Below are 19,429 nucleotides of genomic sequence, written 5' to 3'. Positions count from 1 at the left end.
TTACAGTACTGTAGGAAAACATAAGATTCTTAGGATTCCGATATGATTAAATAATGGAGTTATCAATGGTCTTTAGTTCTAGATTTTGTTCTCCTCAGGCCTGTTCTTCCTCATCGTGTTAACCAATAAAATTCCAAGGTCCTGAGGATGAAATCTTCCTTATGAGCAACTGCTACCAAGAAAAGCCTCAGAATGATCAGAAGGAGCTGTCCTTTTGTAACAGGGTGGTCCCCAGGAAAGGGGGAGGTTCCCTGCCCCACCCAAGGGAGGGTGGAGCTGAGCAAGAAGAAGAGAAGCTGCAGAAGAGACTGAGGAAGGAAGCAGGATGGAGCCAGGAGACCTGGAGGAGGCGCATGGAGCCTAGAGACACGTGAAGAAACTGCGCTTGTCTTTTGGTCGTGGACTGGGTGACACAGATGTGGGTGAGACCCGTGGGGAGGTGACAATGGCAGCTTTTATCTTGATGTTGATTTTGCTCTTTTCCTTCCGGGCTTGTCTGGTTGTTTCTGACCCTTTGCTGTGGGTCCCCACTGGAAGATGCTTTAGACTTGTGGCAGGCTTTGGGGCCTTGCTCTGGGCCAATCCCATTTGGATGGACTTTTACCCACGAGGGGACGGGTAACTTTGGGTGCTTCACTTAGAAACTAGACTCTTTGCCTTACCTGTATTGTTTCCTAGTTTTATTAAAGTTCCTTCCCATTAAAGTCTCATATGTTTTGTGTTGATGCGGCGGATGGCAGAACCCATGTAGAATAGGCAGGTTTGCGGGGTTTGGGCTGCCCCTCTCCCTGTCCTATAACACTTTCTGTCCTGAAGCTACAAAACATTGAGTTTAAGAATCAGACGTGGAAAAAAAAAAAAAAGAATCAGACATGGAGTCCTCCCTGGTGGCACAAGGTGTTAAGTGTCAGCACTATGGGGCCTCCCCTGGTGGCGCAGCGATTGAGTGATGGACTGCGAAGCTGCCCACAGCCTCTGCAGCGCCGGTTCGATCCCCAGTCGCTGGCAAGGGTCCCACATGGTGCAACAGACCTCTCCTGCTGCGCCCACTGCTCCCCTCAGCAGTGTACTTCATCAGTCTGCCTGTTCTGTTCCCCGCTCTGGCTCTGGTGAATTCTCTCACCCTTCCGCGCTTCTGACTGTACCCAGTGCTTGTATAAATAAATAAACAAATCTTTTAAAAAAAGAAAAAAGTGTCAGCACTATGAAGCTATTGGCAGCCAATGCAGCGAGAGTTTGATCTCTGGCCAGGGAGCTGACCCACCACATGGCACAGCAGACCTCTCCTGTCTCACCTGCTGCTCCCCTCAGCAGTGTATTTCAGTAGATCTGCCTGTTTTGCTCCCCACTCTGCCTCTGGTGAATCCTCTCACCCCCCTGCACCTCTGGCCTACACCCCAGCTCTTATATGCATAAATAAATTTTATAAAAAAGAATCAGACAGGTTAGGCGTCAAAACCAGAGCTTTTGCAAGAGCATCCTATTTGCTATCCTGCCTGGTGTGAGAATCTGGGGGACTCTTCTTTAAAAACATGTTAGCTCTGTTAATATAAATCTGTCCCAGGAATGACAGCCAAATTTCAGACTGTACAACACTTTGCAGAAATAACTTTAAATTTCAAAAATAACTCATGATGGCAGCTGGCTATCTTAACTGATTGTTGGAACCATGATAATTGCATGACAGTTGTAATTATCTTTTTTTTCTCAGAAGGGCTCATTCAGGGTAGAGGACAATCTTTGGAAACCCCTTTACCCACATATATATCAGATCTAAGAACAGGAAGAGTTAAGAATTTTGAAAGTGGGGCCTCCCTGGTGGTAAAAGGGGTTAAGCACAGCACTATGAAGCTATCAGCAGCCTCTGCAGCACGAGTTCAATCCCTCGGCCAGGGAGCAACCCACATGGTGCAGCAGACCTCTCCTGACTCACCCGCTGCTCCCCTCAGCAGTGCACTTCAGTCAGTCTGCCTGTTCTGCTCCCCACTCTGTCTCTGGTGGATCCTCTCACCGCCGGTCCCCACCTCCCCGCACCTCTGGCCTGTGCCCCTGTACTTGTATGCATAAATAAAAATAAATCTTAAAAAAAAAAATCCACACGTAAGATGGAAAGACTCTGCAAGTGGCTGAGCTTGTGAAATATCCGAACAGCCTCAGAGGGGAGGTTCCCACGCCTCACACACAAAGCGCCTAGAACGAGAAAACCATTGGATTTCCCATCAGCTCAAGACGGCCCCCGAGCCTTGCTTCTGCTTTTGGTAGGACATTGTTTACCACCTAGACCGTTGTTTACCACCTCGTGCTGCCGCTGGGTTTAGATCAACTCTATCAAGATCGTGATAAAATAAGCATCACGCAAAATCTCCCCTCCCTGCCATTTTTCAGCCGAGGGTGTGGGGTGTTCAGCGGGTGTGGGGTGTTCAGCGCAACCGCAGCACTGTGCAACCAGCTCCAGGACGGCTTCGCTTACAGCATCGCAACCCGCTCACCTTGAACAACACCCACTGAACCCCAGCAACCACCATGCAGCTTTCTTTTCTGTGATTTTGACCACACTTAGCATCTGCTAGAGGGGGAATCCTACAGTATTTCAGTTTGTCACTGGCTTATTTCACTGAGGCAGCACCACGCCCTCAGGGTCCTGGTGTGCTGTGCCCTGTGCAGGGGTCTCCTTTTTAAGGCCATAGGGTATTTCTACAGAGATCACTTTTTGTTCATCTGTTCACCTGTCGATGGACACATTGGCTGCTTCTACCTTTTGGGTCTTGTGAACACTCCTGTGAGGATCATGGGTGTGCAAAGATGGCGTCAATTCTTTGGGTAAATACCCAGAAGTGGGATTGCTGGATCATGTGGTAAATCTATTTTTTTTTTTTTTATAGAGGCATGTTCATTTATTTATTTATTTGTTTGTTTGTTTATACAAGCACTGGGTACAGTCAGAAGCGCGGGAGGGTGACAGAATTCACCAGAGCCAGAGCAGGGAGCAGAGCAGGCAGAAGGACCGAAGTACACTGCTGAGGGGAGCAGCGGGCGGCAGGAGAGGTCTGCGCGCCATGTGGGACCCTCCTGCGGTGGCCGGGGAGCAGCCGGGGATAGAACCGGCGCCGCAGAGGCCGCGGGCAGCTTCACAACCCAGCGCTCAACCGCTGCGCCACCGGGGAGGCCCCGGTAAATCTATTTTTAAAAGAGTTTTCATTGAACCTCTGCTGGAGGCGGCAGGCCCAGCTACTGTCCAAACCCACATGTGACGCTGAGGTTCCTGCAGCGTTTGGCGCACAAAGCCTCGCTCAGCCCTGCTCCCAGGACTGGGCCCACTTCCCTCCCGCCCCTGGCTCGCCAGCCATGCAGACCAGGCAGAGCTTCCGCGAGGGGCTCTGATGCCTGCGCAGGTGGTGTGGGCGCCCCTGCAGGCCCAGGTAGGGGCAAAACCAGCTCCCTGGACTCTAACCCACTCCCACAGGCGGGACATGGTTTACTTTGTCCCGCTCTGCCCCCGGCACCCCTTTGGGCCCTGGCGGTGCCCAGGCCTGAGCAGCCGCCGCCGGCCTCCCCAGCCACCACCTCTACTGATCGCCGCCTCTGCAAGATGTCTTGGGAGCCCTCGCCCCAGACCAGCGCCCCCTAAGCCTAAGCTTCTCAGGGAACCCCACCCCCACCCGGGGGTTCCCAAAGCTCCTCGCTCACCCTCCTCCACTCCCCTCCTCCCCTCTCCATCTTCCCCTTTTTTCCCCTTTGCTTCTCCCCACCCCACCCGCCCTCCTCGCCCTCCTCCCCACGTGCCAGGCTGTCCAGTGCCCTGTCTGCGCCACTCCCGTCCTTGACGCTCTTCGCTCAGCGCCGGACAGGCCGTTCTCCCCAGGACACGCAGGCGTTGAGTATCCTTTTCCAGAAGTGACTTTCCCCCCCAGAGAAAGCTGCAAGGGAGGGAGCAGCCCTCCAGGAGGGTTTCTGCAATGGTCTCGGGCCCCTGGGCAGGAAGCTGTTGACACCATCCATCAACCGCATTCTGGAAGAGAGACCGCAGGCTGCCCCTTCGCCCCTGCGGATCTTGCTGCCCTGAGCGCCTCCATCTCATCCGTTTTCCCTCCCGTGTGTCTCCTCAGGAGACGGGCTCCGGCCCTCCCAGGGAGAGGGTCACTTCAGCAGCCTGGGAGCCCATGGGTGGCTTGTGTCTGCTCTGGTGGGTGCCCTGGCCACACAGAGGTATCCTCACAGGACAGAGTGCCCTGGGGCTTGTGGAAGTCAAGGGCGCCTCAAAGCAGCCATCAAGGTCAGTGCCAAGAGGAAGAAGCCCTCAGGGGCCTGGGGCACTCCCTCCAGCCTGCGTGCACGGGGCTGAGGGCCTCAGGGCTGAGGCTGTTCTCCCACACCCCACCCTGGTCTTGACCTTCCCGAATGCAGTGTTTTCCACCCCCTTGGGCCAACCTGCCACGTGGATGGACAGTGAGTGGCCAGCTGTGCCCCACTGTCTAGTCCTGCAGCAACATCAGCCTCCTCTCCTCCTAGAAAGGACCAGGCACCCCCCCTTGTAGGTCACCTGAAAACACCAGGCCTCGGGGTCCTGAAACACCAGGCCTCAGGGGATTAGGGGCAACAGTGTGCGCAGCTGAGGTGCACGCAGCCTGCTGCAGGAGAGGACCCCATTCATTCACCCTCTTTCTGGGAGAGGCTGGGACACGAAAGGAGGAAGCCCAGTTCCTGGTGGTTGCACATCTCCTTTCCAACTTCCTTGCGTTGCCTCTGTGTGGGCACGAGCCTCCCGCCCACAGCCTGCTCAGCTCTTGAGGAGCAGGGGAGACCCCATCCGACACCTCAGCATGGGGTGTAAGGGCTTCAGGGATGCGCCCAGAGGCCTGGCTTTGAATTCCAGTTCCTCCATTGCATGTTGTGCAACAGCAAGAGGGACAGTTTCCCATTATGAGTTTTCTCTTCCTAGAATAGAAAATAGGGTATCAGAGAAGCCAATGCAAGCTGAGATTATGGAGGAAGGTCAGCGGCCACGTGGCACACACCGTGGGGACAGATGTGGACTACCTGGCACGTGCCATGTGCCCGTGTCACACTATCACTCTCACCAAGACACACAGTCGCATTGTCCAGAGGGCTCTGAGTCAGAGAGGCTAATGTACCCACGACCGCACAGCTAAGAAGTGGGGGAGCCAAAAATAAATCTAGAGAAAAAGAAAGAAGAAGTGATGGAACCACCATCTGAGCTCAGCTCCATCTCCACAGCCCCTTTTTATTCTTCATCCTCTACTGCAGTTCGAGGCAAAATTGGGCTGAGCAGAAACCTGTCAGACTTACAGGGGCAGCTGCAGAGGGGAGAGATGGTCTCCAGGAGGAGCCCAGAAGAGTCGAATTAAAATCCCAGCATCTCCACTTTCATGGTGCAAGATCTTGGTCAAGTCCCTTTACTTTTCTGAGCCTCAGTTTCCTCATCTGCAAAATGGGAAGGACTATACTGGTTTTGCTGGCTTGCAGGGAGGATGAAGTGAGAGTGTAGTTATCCAGGGCCTGCTCAGAGTAGATGCTCCTAGAATCCGACGTTTCTGGAAATATAGAAACCACTCCCCACCCCCCAACCCCATTCCATCTCCTCTGCTGAGCAGACATCCCTCTGGGGTCAGGGCCTGCTGCCTTCCTCTTCGTGCTATTCCTCAGCTCTTACAAAAGTCCTTCTCCTTCCTTATTTTATGGGATCAGAAGAGGCTCGTCAGCCTTTCAACAGGACTGAAATGCACCCTTGGAGGCTATGAAGACACACACACCCGTGGGCCCAGACATCCTGCTTCAGGCATCTCTCCCAAGGAAGTATTTTTCACCCAATCATTCGATCAGTTGTCAACCACACTTGAGCACCTCCTGTTTATTGAGCAGCTACTGTATGTCAGGCTTCATGCAGTATGCCGGGGGTGTACTGGGGCCTGAAAAGCAGACTGTACCTCATTCTCTTCCCCGGGAAGCCAACTGTCTAATTTCAGCAAATAATCACGCCAGTAAATCTATAACACAAATTGCAAGGGAGAGAAAATGGTTTCAGTGTCAGTTCTAGTAGGCTGACCAATTTTGGTAAATCCACTTTTGTGCCCAGGAATCAGGGGAACCTGGAGAAATGCTCACCAGATAAAGACCAAGCGAAAGGAGGGGAAGCAAAATTTTCTGCTGAGTGTCATCCCCCACCAGCTTCTCCTGGAAGGTCAGGGCTGGACCTGGTTTCGGTGGGTTTCCGGGGCGCGGGGGTGTCTGTGGATGTTCCTACAGGGAAAGAGAAAGACAAAGGAAAAGAATGGAGAACCAGAGGCAACGAGCACGCTGGGGCCAGGTGCAGACCCGCTTCTCTTCTGGGAGAAAGGGCTGGTAGAAGGCGGAGCACAGGGAAAAGCAGAACTGAGCCTGGAGCAGATGCTCCCAGACCGACGAGCTGCTCCCAGACCAGGACAGAGGTGCCCGGAATTAGGTCCCGGGAGCCAAGCTGAAGGCAGTCCCAAAGCTGGAACAATTTGGACAACAAAATAAATAGTATTAAATTAAAAGTCAAAGTAAAAAATAAATGTGTATGATACAAATAAATAACAGAATAAATAAATCACCAGGGGAGAACAGACAAACTTTTCTTTCTTTTTTCTTTTTGGAGACATCTTTTTTTTTTTTTTTTTTTTTTATTTATTTTTATTCAAGCACTGGGTACAGTCAGAAGCGCGGGAGGGTGAGAGAATTCACCAGAGCCAGAGCGGGGAGCAGAACAGGAAGAGTGACGAAATAACTGCTGAGGGGAGCAGCGGGCGGCAGGAGAGGTCTGCACGCCATGTGGGACCCTCGCCTGGTGGCCAGGGATCGAACTGGCACTACAGAGGCTGCAGGCAGCTCTGCAGCCCAGAGCTCAACCACTGTGCCACCAGGGGAGGCCCAAGACATCTTTTCTTACAGAGGAATGTTCTAGAAGTTTTTCGGATATTGCTCTTGCCGGGAAGGGGCCGCCTGAGGATTCTTTCCAACACACAGTGTAGAGACGAAAACTAGGTTTTGCTGTGGAGAAACCTGGAAATCCCATCAGAACCAAGTGGTCTAGGTTAGCGTCACAGTGAGAAAGCATTGTGACCCTCCCTGGTGGTGCAAGGGGTTAAGTCTCAGCACTATGAAGCTATCAGCAGCCACTGCTCCCCTCAGCAGTGTATTGCAGTAGATCCGCCTGTTCTGCTCCCCACTCTGTCTCTGGTGAATCCTCTCCCCCCCCCCACCTCTGGCCTGCACCCCAGCTCTTGTATGCATAAATAAATAAAAAAAAATCTTTAAAAAAATAAAATCCAGAACCCTAGTCTTGTTATGAGGAAGAGAGTCGATCCACGGTGGGGAAAGTCCCTTTCCTCTCCCAGCCTCAGTTTCTGCATCTCTAAAATGGGGTGCAAGCTTACCTCTCGAAGTCAAATGTCACATTGCAGCACATTCTACGAAATACCTGACGCTGCTCCTCAAGACTGTTCAGGTCACAGGAAGAAGGGAAGACTGAGAAGCTGTCACAGGACACAGGATGACTAAGGGGCAATATGGAGTCCTGGAGGGGATTCTGGAACAGACAAAGGACCTTAGTGGAAAAACAAAAACAAAAAAATCCAAATAAATCCTGTAATTCTGTTACTGTAATGAAGCACAGCTGGCATCTTTGTTTTGATAAACTGGCCAGATCAGTAGTTTCGGGGGAATATGAAACTAACTGTGGGATAGAAGGGAAATTGCTACTTTTGCAACATTATGGTAAATGAGAATTTTTTTAAAACCACACCCAAGCAGAATATAGACTAGAAAGAAAACAACAGTAAACTAGTTACAGCAAGTATATATGGGTGGTAGGAAAAGAACGTTCATCTTCTTTTTATCTGTCAAAGGCTTTAATTAGGGTTTATTCCTTTAAACATTTTTTTTTCTAATTAGAAGTCTTCTATTTCATAGTGGCAAAGAATGAAATAAAGCATTTTGCATAATACCTATATCACCTCTGGGCCTCCCTGGTGGCACAGGATTTAAAGACAGTGCTATCAAGCTACTGCCAGCCACTAAATCAAGTGTTCAATCCCCGGCAGGCCAGGGAACTACCACATGACGCAGCAGACCATTCCTGTCTCGCCCGCTGCTCCCCTCAGCAGTGTATTTCAGTCAAAACAAACTCACGAAGTCAAAGTGATTTTGCCCAAAGTGATGTAATAAACAAGAGGAGTAACTGGGATTTGAACCTCTGTTGATCTCTGAAGTAGGGAACTGGGGAAAGTTTCATTCCAGGAGTTTGTCTTTCTCCTCGACCGGTTCTGCTTCAATCCAAGGAAGATTTTTTTTCCCTTTTCTTTTTTTTTTAAAGATTTATTTATTTATGCATACAAGAGCTGGGGTATAGGCCAGAGATGGGGGGTGTGTGTGTGAGAGGATTCACCAGAGACAGAGCGGGGAGCAGAACGGGCAGACTGACTGAAATACACTGCTGAGGGGAGCAGCGGGAGAGACAGGAGAGGTCTGCTGCGCCATGTGGGTAGCTCTCTGGCTGGCCGGGGATCAAAGTTGTGCTGCAGAGGATGCGGATTGCTTCATAGTGTGGTGCTTACCCCCTTGCACCACCAGGGAGGGCCCTCTTTTTCCTTTTTTTTTTTTTAGATTTATTTATTTATGCATACAAAAACTGGGGTACAGGCCAGAGGTATGGGGCTGGGGTGAGAGGATTCACCAGCGACAGAGTGGGGAACAGAACACCCGGATTGACAGAAATACTCTGCTGAGGGGAGCAGCGAGCGAAGCAGGAGACGGTCTGCTGCGCCACGTGGTTTAGTCAGCTCCCTGGCCGGGGTTTGAACTCACGCAGCAGTGGCTGGTGCTCGCTTGACTGCGCTGAACTGCGAAGAGTTCTTAACCGGAACTGCCCGGAGTGCTTGGGTGTCCTGAAAAGCTGACGAGGTCCCGGTCAGAAGAGGTCCAAGCCGTGTCCCCCAAGGGGACTCGGGGGTCCCGCCCCCCAAACGTCCTCCCCACGCCCAAGGGGAGAGTGAGGTCTCTCCTAGGAGACCCAGAACCTCTCGAGGTGTGCTGGCAGGAGTGGGGGGTGGGCTGGGGTACCGGTCAACGAGTTCCCCTCCATCATCACCCTCCCCCGCAGGGGACATCACCGACGGCTGGGGGCGCGGGCACCAGCTTTTACGTATTTAGAGCCCCCCGACTTTGTCAGCTCCTGATCCAGATCCCCTAAGCCGTGTGCCAAGCGGGGGTTGCACCAGGTTTTAGAAATGCGAAAACCGAGGGGAGCCGGGAGCCACCGACCCGCGAGCCGGGGCGGCCGCGCACCCCCCGGCAGGCGGGGCTCACCCGGACCGCGCCCCGCGGGGGCGGGGCGGGGCGGGCTGCGGCCGGGCTGGCGGGGTCCGGGCCATTCCGGGGTCCGCGGGCCGCGCGCACCATGGAGCCCATGTCGCTGCAGGATTTCGCGCGCGCGCTGAACCCCGCCTCCCTCCCGCGCGTGCTGCGGGTCTGCTCCGGGGTCTACTTCCAGGGTGAGTGTCGAGTCGAGATCCCCCTGGGGGTCGGGGCCTTGGGTGTGGGGTGGGGGAGCTGTCCCTGCATTAAAAGCTCAGGAAACTGCTTCCCGGGTTCCAACTCCCCGTGGCCCTGTGCAAGCTATTATTTGGGGATTACGCTGAACTTTTTTGGGCTTCGGCTTTTGCTTCCGTGGAATGGGGGGTCGCCAATTGCCCCGCAGGGTGGTGATGGAAATCAGTGAGCTCGGGCACAGAAGGTGGGTGCAGCAGAGCCAGGCTGGGGTGCACCCGCGCGTGTCTGTGCGCGGGCACGCGGCATTAGGGCGCGCAGGACACGCAGCTGTTGCTAGAACTTTAAGAACCAGATTACAAAAAATTAAAAAGAAAAATAAAAGAACCAGATCAGCCTTCCCCCTCCGCGGCCTTGCCTCGAGGCCCCCCCACCCACTGACCCCTTGGCGCCCATCTGCTCCGCCTTCCTTCAGCCCCCCAACCCTCCCTTAACCCTGTACTTGGCGATGGACGCTACTTGACCCGACCAGCTCTCCCATTCTCAGCTCCAATTGTGTTTTTTTTTAAGATTTATTTCCTAAAGTGTACAAAACCGGGGTACAGGTCAGAGGTGCGGGGGGTGAGAGGAGTCACCAGAGACAGAGCGGGGAGCAGAACAGGCAGACTGACGAAACACACTGCTGAGGGGAGCAGCGGTCCAGTCAGGAGAGGTCTGTGCACCATGTGGGATTCTCACCGGCTGGCCGGGATCGAACCCGCGCTGCAGAGGCTGCGGACAGCTTCACAGCGCGGAGAGGCCCTGGCTCTAATTGGTCTTCCCTCAGGAAGCCATCCTGGCTCTCCCCACTCCTTGCAGGAGACACATTTTCCCACTGGCCACTGTCCCCCTGGATCACAGGGATGGGAACCCAGCAGGGGCGCGGTCATTATCCCCCGAGAGCAGGCGATTGACAGGTGGTGGAAGAGAGGATGGCTGCTCAGCAGATGGGAAGCCCAGCGCTGCCCTGAGGGCTAGAGGAACTCTGAGCAGAATGGGGCAAGAGGAAACAGGGCAGGGGAGGGGTGGGGTGGGGTGGGGTGGGGTGGATGGCTACTCCTCAGAGGCCAGCCAGTGCCCATGCTAGCATAGCCCTCCCCATGCTATTCCTGTCTTGTCTTGCCACCAGAGCTTCCAGTAAAGTGTTCGAGGCCCCAAGGGGGGCCCAAGGGTAAGACCCAGGGGAACCACCATAGCGGGGCTCACTGGGTCTGCTTGGAAATCTGACCCATCTGGGTTGAAAAGCCACTTTCTCCTGCAGGCCCTGTGGTCTATTTGCATCCCCCAGCCCGAGAGGCTCCATCCTCCCAGAACCCCTCCTAATAACCTGCGCTTCCTCATTCTGCCTGATGGGGCGGTGGGGCCCGTGGGAAGTTAGGGCAAGAGAAGAGCCTGTGGAGATGGGGGTGAGTGTGGAGGAGGCAGGGGGTGTCGCTGCGGGGCAGGTGGCTGCGGTTCGCTGCATGGCTGGCATCTGCAGCTTTGCATGCCACCCCCCTGCGCTGGAGCCCCCACTCTGCCTCCTATTGTCTGATCATCTCGGGCCACCCACGCAGTCTCAGGCGTCTTGGGGCCATGCAGGAGAGAGAAATAGCCCTTTACTCCAAGGACGGTCGTGGGCCTCCAGGGCGGCGGCTGGTCCGCGGAGCTGAGCGCTGCGCTGGGAACACGGCGGCCGCCCAGCCGTGTAGCTGTTCTCACCACCCAGGCCCGGGGCCCTGAGCCTGGAGACAGACTGTGCGCCTGGGGGCCGGAGCCCATCTCCCTGGGGATAAGGAACCGGCTACTCGGGGAGTCACCAGGTCCTGGGGGCTGTGGTGAGCGCCCGTCTGGGGCCTGCAGGGAGGGTTGGGCTCAGCTGGCCTCAGTCTCACCTGCCTGCTCTTTCCTGCCCCTCCTTGGCAGTGGGGAGCGCTCGTGCGCCCCCCCTGCCCGCCCCCCATGAGAGGTTTTGTCCAGCACCCTTTGGATTCCAGGTGCTGCTGCTTTTAAGCACATTAAACCCTTGCTTCAAAGAAAGTTGGGCCCCAGTGCCCTAGGGAGGGGTTCAGAACCCTGCCTGCTGGCCGCACCCTGAAGTGGTGGCTCTGTGACTCAGGGGGGCTGCTGACTCTGGGCCTAACCTTGCAGCCAGGCGGTACCTCTGTTCACTCCATGACTTCAACATGTGCTTAGAGCCCCACCCGTGCCAGCCGCAGCGACGCTCATACGTATCAGGATCGGCCCTGCCGAGAGCTCAGCTCTGGACGCAGAAGTGAAGGAGGCCGAAGAAGAGGCCCCAGAGGAGACCAGCAGGCTCCAAAGGCAGGGATTCTGCTGTCCCCGGGCGCTGCTAGGCAGGGAGCCAGGGAGGGCGCTGCTGGCAGCAGGAACACCGTGAGGTCTGGCAGAGCAGAGCTCGCTGGGGCGTAGAGCACAGGCACCTGGTGCTTGGCCCTTGCTGAATGGGGAAACTGAGTCTGTGTCCCATAGGCTCCATCTACGAGATCTCTGGGAATGAGTGCTGCCTCTCCACGGGGGACCTGATCAAGGTCACCCAGATTTGCGTCAAGAATGTGGTCTGCAAGAACCCAGGGACGGGTCAGACCATAGAGCTCGCCCTCAACTTCCAGGGTAAGGCCTCTGTGTCCTCTGTCTCCAGGCACATCCACAGCCATCAGCTCGCGGGCCCAGCGCACTCTACCCTCTGGCTTGGCACATGCCCTCTTACCACCACCTGACCGAGCCTCTGGGCCAGGCAGTTCTCAGCTGGTCTGAGATGCCCCAAGGCTGGCACCACTGCGCCCACCCCACCCCCCATCCAGCTCTCTGATCATGTGTGCCTCTAGGCTGGAACTTTGTTCCAGGTCTTTGTCTAGTGTCTGTCTTTGTGTTTGCACTCGTGTTCACTCACCAAACTGTTACTGAAACTCCATGGTGTGCCAGGTGCTACTTTGGCCGCTGAGGGTGAAGCAACTGCGGGCTTCTCCGGCAGGAACGTCCAGGATGGCATTTGGACGAGGGCAACAGCAGGAACAGGCGCAAGTTTAGGATGGGGCGGGTGTAGCCTGCTGCAGGGGTCTGTGCAGACTTCCTGGAGGAGGTGGCACCTGAACTGGAGGAAGGATCTGAGCTGGCAGGAGTAGCAGGTGCAGATTCAGCAGTTATTTCTCAGTTGTTGCAGGAGGCACGTAGCCGCGCCCAAATGCTGAAGCCAATGGCTTGACTGGGTGCCTCAGCTTTGCCAGCTACTAGGCCTTGGCAAGTTCCCATGACCTCCCCAAGCCTCAGCTTCCTCCTCAGAAAGTGGTGATCAGCGTTGATGTGAGGATTAAGAGACGGGGCACTGGCAGCGCCGGGCGAGGGCCTCCCCCGAGGGAAGATTCCCCGGGACGGCCCAGCTGGGCCAGGAGAGCAGGAGCCGGCCCACTGGCGCGGGTGTGGGGGCAGACACGCTCTGGTCTTCCCTTGGAGGGCATGCAGGAGCCAGTGGGGGCTTTACATATGGAAGTGGTGTGTTTTATTTTGTATTTTAAGGATTTTGTTTCTCTTTTGAAATCATTTTTAAAGGAAGACTTGCTAGAACTGTGATACACCTTTTATCCAAACTCACCGATTTTTGACCCGTGTGCTCCACCTGCCCTCCCCGCACACACGCAAGAACACGGATTATGACCTGCGTGTATATAGGGATATAATATAGTTTTTTCCCCGAATCATTTGAGAATTGCAGATGTGATACCCTTTGACATTTCAATACGACTCCTAATATTTTGGTGTCGCCCCCTAAAAACACGAACATTCATCTGTGAAACCAGAACTCAGTGATCAAATTCAGGAAATGTCATGCTGACGCACGACGCCTGCCCAACCCACATCTGTCCGGATTTCAAAATGACGTGCGTGGCGCCTTCCCCCTTGAGCCGGGGTTGGATCCCAGATCACACGGTTGCCCCATTTCTTCTGTCTCCTTCAGGCTGGAAAAGTTCCTCAGCCTTTCTTTGTCTTCACGCTGCCATTTTTGAAGTGTCCAGACCAGTACTTTGGTGGAATGTCCCTTGTCCACATTGTGTGCTCCTTCCTTTTTTTCATTTTTTTTAAAGATTTATTTATTTATTTATTTATACATGCACTGGGCACAGTCAGAAGCGCGGGAGGGTGAGAGAATTCACCAGAGCCAGAGCGGGGAGCAGAGCAGGCAGAAGGACCGAAGTACACTGCTGAGGGGAGCAGCGGGCGGCAGGAGAGGTCTGCATGTGGGACCCTCCTCGGGTGGCCGGGGAGCAGCCGGGGATGGAACCGGCGCTGCAGAGGCTGCGGGCAGCTTCGCAACCCAGCGCTCAACCGCTGCGCCACCGGGGAGGCCCCGTGTGCTCCTTCCTTGATCAGATTTGTGTAGCCTGTTGGGGCAGGGAGATGTCAGAAGGCAAGTTATGTTTGGGGGTGTGTGTGTGGGGGGGTATTTTAGGCCAGTCCTGGGCTGGGGAAGACTGCTTGGGGGGAGAGTAGTTGAGCAGCCAGGATTGGAGGACGGGATGTAGAGGCTCAGGGGGCGGCCACTTGGTCAGAAGCTCCCGAGTTTCCATCTGGGAGAGACAGACAATGGCCCTGGCCCAGCACGGGGTGCTAGGTGTGGGGTGAGAGGGATTGGAGTGGTGAACGGGCATCTGGAGGCCAAGACAGCGGCAGGCGGGGGTGAGCAGATGGGAGCCCAGCAGTCCTGTGCTCTGTCCTGTCCCTGGCCAGCGTCTCCGCGTCCCTGCCTGCCTGAGAAGAATCGTCCTCGTCCCTGCCCCTCCCCGTCTGCCCCATGCGGTCACTGGCTGCCTCCAGGCCCTCAGCGCTGCATCTTGCTGCCCCGATGCTGGCCTCCCTTGGCACCTGTCCTGGGGGTGCCGGTGGGGCTTTCTGTGGCTGGACTGGGGCCTGGAACGTGCCACCCTGGGCCCAGCAGAGGCCTGCCCCACTCTGACACCCTCTGCTGTACCCCACAGGCCTCTTCACCCCCATTGCCGGCCCTCACAGCTACGAAACCCTGGAGGAGCTGGTTTCTGCCACCACCAAGAGCTCCATGCAGCTGCCCATTGACTTCATGTCAACTCGCAGCATCACCACAGAGGCCAGGGTGGTGCCTGGGGACCAGCCGCTCACGCTCGATGCCATAGAAATGCAATCCGGGGTCTGCTATGCCCGCTGTGTGCTGACCACGCAGACACCCTGGGTCGTGGTGCACCTGCCCCTGTCCCAGAGGGGGCCGTTCTGGAAATGGGATCCTGGCACCCCTCGGACTCTGCTCGAGGCCCTGCAGGACCCGGCCCTGAGTAACCGCCTTCTCACCTGCCCAGTCCTCCCCTGGCGCTCCGTGACCCTGACGCCCCAATATGAGATCCACGCCATCATGCACAGTGAGTTGCCTGCGCCGGTGGGTGTGGTGGGTGTGGCGGGTAGCCGAGGAAAAGAGGAAACTGGGGAGCCGCTCTAATGAGAAACCTCTGGTCCCCAATAGTCTGACACTCTGGGGGCTTCCCGGGTATATACAATGCCCACCCTGCCGGTGGGACTAAATCCATAGGTATGAAATAGGTAGATATAGTGGGCTAAGGGCAAATAAATGGTGAAGTTTATTGGCTGGTTACAGGGCTGTCCATCCAGACAAGTGTGAAGAGGCCTTTTTAGATAACTGGAGTGTTGGGTTTCTGTTGGAGGACTCCATACCTCTGGGCAGCCCCTTGCATTTGTGCTGTCCCACTCCAGCCAACCTAAGACTCAGTTCAAGGTTAGTTGCTTCTGTGCAAGCTCCAGCTTTTTATTTGGAGATAAGCACATAAAAGCAAACTTCAAAGGCAAACTTAGGTAAGTTGTGTGTTGCATGCTTTAGAATCTAGGAGTGGGCCTCCCTGATTGTGCAGGGGTTAAAGTCTCAGCATTATGAAGCTATCTGCAGCCACTGCAGCACAAGTTCGATCCCCAGCGAGGGAGTTGACCCCATGGTGCAGCAGACCTCTCCTGTCTCGCCCGCTGCTCCCCTCAGCGGAGTATTTCAGTCAGTCTGCCTGTTCTGCTCCCCACTCTGTCTCTGGTGAATCCTTTCAGCTGCTGCAACTTACAACAGATGCTGTTTCACATCTCCCATCCCCACTCTCCCCACCCCATCCGACCTGATGATTTCAAAGCAAACCCAGGTATATAATTTTTTGGTAAATATTCCAATATGTCTCTTTTAAAAATGACTTTTTAACAAACCACAATCCCATCATCACACCAAGAAATTAATAATAATTCCTCATAGCACCACTTAGTGGTAACATCTACTTAGTGTTCAAATTTCCTCTGTTCCCTCTTAATTTTTTTTAGTTTATTAGCATCGTCATCTGTATAAGGTCTACAATATTGCTGTTGTTTTGTCTCTTTTTTTTTAAAAAAAAGAGATCTATTTATGCATACAAGAACTAGGGTACAGGCCAGAGGTGTGGGGCGGGGTATGAGAGGATTCACCAGAGACAGAGTAGGGAACAGAACAGGCAGAATGACCGAAATACACTGCTGAGGGGAGCAGTGGGTGAGACAGGAGAGGTCTGCTGAGCCATGTGGGCAGCTCCCTGGCCGGGGATCGAACTTGTGCTGCAGTGGCTACAGATAGTTTCATAGGTTGTGTCTTAACCCCTTGAGCCACCAGTGGTGCCCGTTTTGTCTCTTAAGTCTTTTTTTAAATTCCAGGTTCCCTTTCCTTCTCTATTTTTCTCTTAATTTATCTGTGGAAGGAACTAGGCCAATTTGTCCTGTAGTCTTTTCTACATTTTGGCACCAGAGTGCTCCTCTGTCACCTGTTTTTTCTTCTTGGGTCAGGCCTGAGACGACCCCCAGGATCAGAGATTTGCTTGAACTCACAGGACCCAGCATAGAGTCAAAATGCTCACAGCTGTGATGTGCTTTCATGACTCAGTAAAAGCGAGGAGTGTAGGGCAAAGTCAGGAGGAAGCCAGGCCCAGCTGCCGAGAGTCCTCTCGGGATTATTTAGAATTTTTTTTAATCATCATGAACTCAAGAGGAAGTGTTTTCAGTGCCTGCTCCACTGAACTTGTTATTTTTATTCATGCTCAGTCTCAGCTTTGGCCAATAGGAGCCCGTTCAAGTTGGCGCCTTAATCCTTTTGCCATCCTTACCTGGTCTTGAATAGATTTGCCGTGCCTTGTGAGTAGCTCCCTGGCAGGCCGGGATTGAACTCGTGCTGCAGAGGCTGCAAGTAACTTCCTAGTGCTGTGCTTAACCCCTTGCGCCACCAGGGAGGCCCCACTTCCTACTCCCTCAATCATCTCTTGAGTTTATACACGAGGTTACAAATCAATGCCCAGGGACGAAACTAGTTGCCCAAGGTCATTTAGTGTTTTTCTTGATTTTTTTTTTTAAAGATTTATTCATACAAGAATTGGGGTACAGGCCAGATGCGCGGGAGGGTGAGAGGACTCACCAGAGACAGAGCAGGGAGAACAGGCAGATGACAGAAATATGCTGCTGAGGGGAGCAGTGGGCACGACAGGAGAGGTCTGCTGTGCCATGTGGGACACTCGCCAGCCGGCCAGGATTGAACTGGCGCTGCAGAGGCTGCAGACAGCTTCACAGCGGGCACTCAACCACCTGCGCCATCAGGGGAGGCCCTCTTGGTTCATTTTTATCTTTGTAAATTCAGAAAGGATTTGAAAAGGCAGCTTATGATATTCAAAATTCAGTTGAAATTTGATCTAAGACACCATCAGTTTTTTTTTTTTTAAGTTATTTTTGCGTAGAACTGGGGTCCTGGCCAGAGGGGTGAGGGGTGAGAGGATTCACCAGACAGAACCGGGAACAGAACAGGCAGACTGACTGAAATACACTGCTGAGGGGAGCAGCGGGTGAGACAGGAGAGGTCTGCTGAGCCATGTGGGTCACCTCCTTGGCAGGGGGGAATCAAACTTCAAACTCATGTCACAGTGGCTGGCGTGGTTAGCTTGATAGCACTGAGACTTTAACCCCTGCGCCACCAGGGAGGCGTGATACCATCAGTTTAAATGGACGATTTGATTTAAAAAGTGGTTGAACTAATTGGATATTTTATGATACTAAAGGATTATCAAATAAAATCATTATTTAGATGTGGTGATGGCACTGTTGAGTTTTTTTCCCCATTTTAATTACCGTTTTAGAGACACAGAAATTGGCAGAGCGTGACGTGGCTGTTCTGACGACAAGTAATCCAGTGGAGGGGGAGTCCCTAGATGAGGGGTAAATGAAAAAGGAGTTAAGGGGCCTCCCTGATTGTGCAAGGGGTTAAGCGTCAGCACTATGAAGCAATCCACAGCTAACCCACAAGGCGCAGCAGCTGCTCCCCTCAGCAGTGTGTTTCAGTAGATCTGCCTGTTCTGTTCCCCACTCTGTCTGGTGAATCCTCTCACCCCCGCACCTCTGGTCTGTACCCCAGTTCTTGTATGCATAAATAAATCTTCAAAAAAAGAGAAAGGAGTTAAGATATTGAAGCTGAGTGATAGATACATGAGGGTTCATTCTACTAGTCTACTTTTTTTAAAAAGAAGTTGAAGGGGGGGTGGGGGCGGGAGGGGAAGGATTGGGGTCAGAATGGGGGGGTTGCAATTGTATGGGGAATATAAAAATAAAAAAAAAGAGGTTGAAGGGAAAGCGTAGGCAAGGAATCTTCTACAATAGAAAAATGCTGATAGGAAAGAGAAGGGAAGGAGGGTGGCTTTGCCAAAGGTGGGGTGCTCCCTGAGTGGTGTGTGGTGCCCTCCCAAGCTGACCTCCCTGCTCCACAGTGCGCAGGACCTTGGTCAAGATCCCCTCCACCCTGGAGGTTGATGTGGAGGATGTCACCGCTTCCTCTCAGCACATCCACTTCATTAAACCTCTGATGCTGAGTGAGATCCTGGCCCAGGGAGGCCCCTTTCCTCTGTCTATGGAGATCCTGGAAGTCCCTGAAGGGCCCCCCATCTTCCTCAGCCCGTGGGTGAGCTCCTTGCAGAAAGGCCAGCGAATGTGCATCCACGGGCTGGCCTTACCACCCTGGCGGATCCTGGCCTCCACCAAGGGCAAGAAGGTGCCCAGACACTTCATGGTCTCCGGGGCCTACCAGGGCAAGATGCGGCGGCGGCCGCGTGATTTCCCCACGGCCTATGACCTGCTGGGTGCTCTCCAGCCAGGCAGGAAGCTCCGGGTGGTGGCCACCAAGGACTGTGAGGGCGAGGGGATGGACACCCCTGAGTTTGCATCCCTGGCTATGGGTGACAGGCTGGAGGTGTTGGGGTCTGGCCAGGCCCACGGGGCGCACGGCAGGGACATAGACGTCTTGGTGTGTCAGCGGCTCAGTGACCAGGATGAGGAGGACGAGTCTGAGGAGGAGGTGGAGGACCAAGAACGGATTCTGCTGCCGCTCTATTTCTCCGGCTGCTTCGTGGAGGAGATGAATGATGGCCGGCGCTACAGCCTGGCGGACCTGACTGCCCAGTTCTCACTGCCTTGTGAGGTCAAGGTGGTGACCAAGGACGCCAGCTACCCCGCTGACCCTCTACCCTCCTTCCTGGGCCTGCGGCTGGAGGAGAAGCTCACAGAACCGTTCTTAGTGGTCAGTCTGGACTCTGAGCCTGGGGTGTCTTTTGAGATCCCGCCGCAGTGGCTGGACCTGACCGTGGTGGAGGCTGAGGAGCTGCCGGGCCAGCTGGCTGGGTCTGTCCCCACGGCCACAGTACAGGAGGTGACCGATGCCTTCTACTATCGCCTTCGGAAGTTACCTGCCCTCAAGAGCCAGGTGCCTCCGCCCAGGCCCCCGAAGAGTAAGGGCCTCATGGAACAGAAGAAAGAGACCAGCAAGGAGGGAGGCTTCAAGGTACCATGTGACTGA

The 19,429-nt window shown here is 54.3% G+C and overlaps 1 protein-coding gene across 1 annotated transcript; it reads left to right on the top strand.

Annotated features, from left to right (window-relative positions):
- The first annotated feature begins 9,436 nt into the window (after window positions 1-9,436).
- LOC119236168 (protein THEMIS2-like) lies at window positions 9,437-19,429 on the top strand. Its single transcript, XM_037499852.1, has 4 exons — window positions 9,437-9,530; window positions 12,037-12,177; window positions 14,538-14,948; window positions 18,348-19,429. Exons 1-4 carry the CDS (start codon window positions 9,437-9,439, stop codon window positions 19,427-19,429), a joined length of 1,728 nt encoding a protein of 575 aa, XP_037355749.1.

The sequence above is a fragment of the Talpa occidentalis genome, unplaced genomic scaffold, assembly GCF_014898055.3.
Source record: "Talpa occidentalis isolate TD23 unplaced genomic scaffold, MPIMG_talOcc4v2.1 talOcc4.9, whole genome shotgun sequence".
Classification (NCBI taxonomy): Eukaryota; Metazoa; Chordata; class Mammalia; order Eulipotyphla; family Talpidae; genus Talpa; species Talpa occidentalis.
Note: the sequence above shows the minus strand (reverse complement) of the source record. Positions and strands in the feature narration are given on the sequence as shown.

Bases quoted from the DNA above. Each gene is read 5' to 3' on its own strand.
- LOC119236168 (XM_037499852.1), top strand. From the start codon at position 9,437: ATGGAGCCCATGTCGCTGCAGGATTTCGCGCGCGCGCTGAACCCCGCC. The intron at 9,531-12,036 runs GTGAGTGTCGAG...TGTGTCCCATAG, and splicing joins CTCCGGGGTCTACTTCCAGG to GCTCCATCTACGAGATCTCT. The intron at 12,178-14,537 runs GTAAGGCCTCTG...TGTACCCCACAG, and splicing joins GCTCGCCCTCAACTTCCAGG to GCCTCTTCACCCCCATTGCC.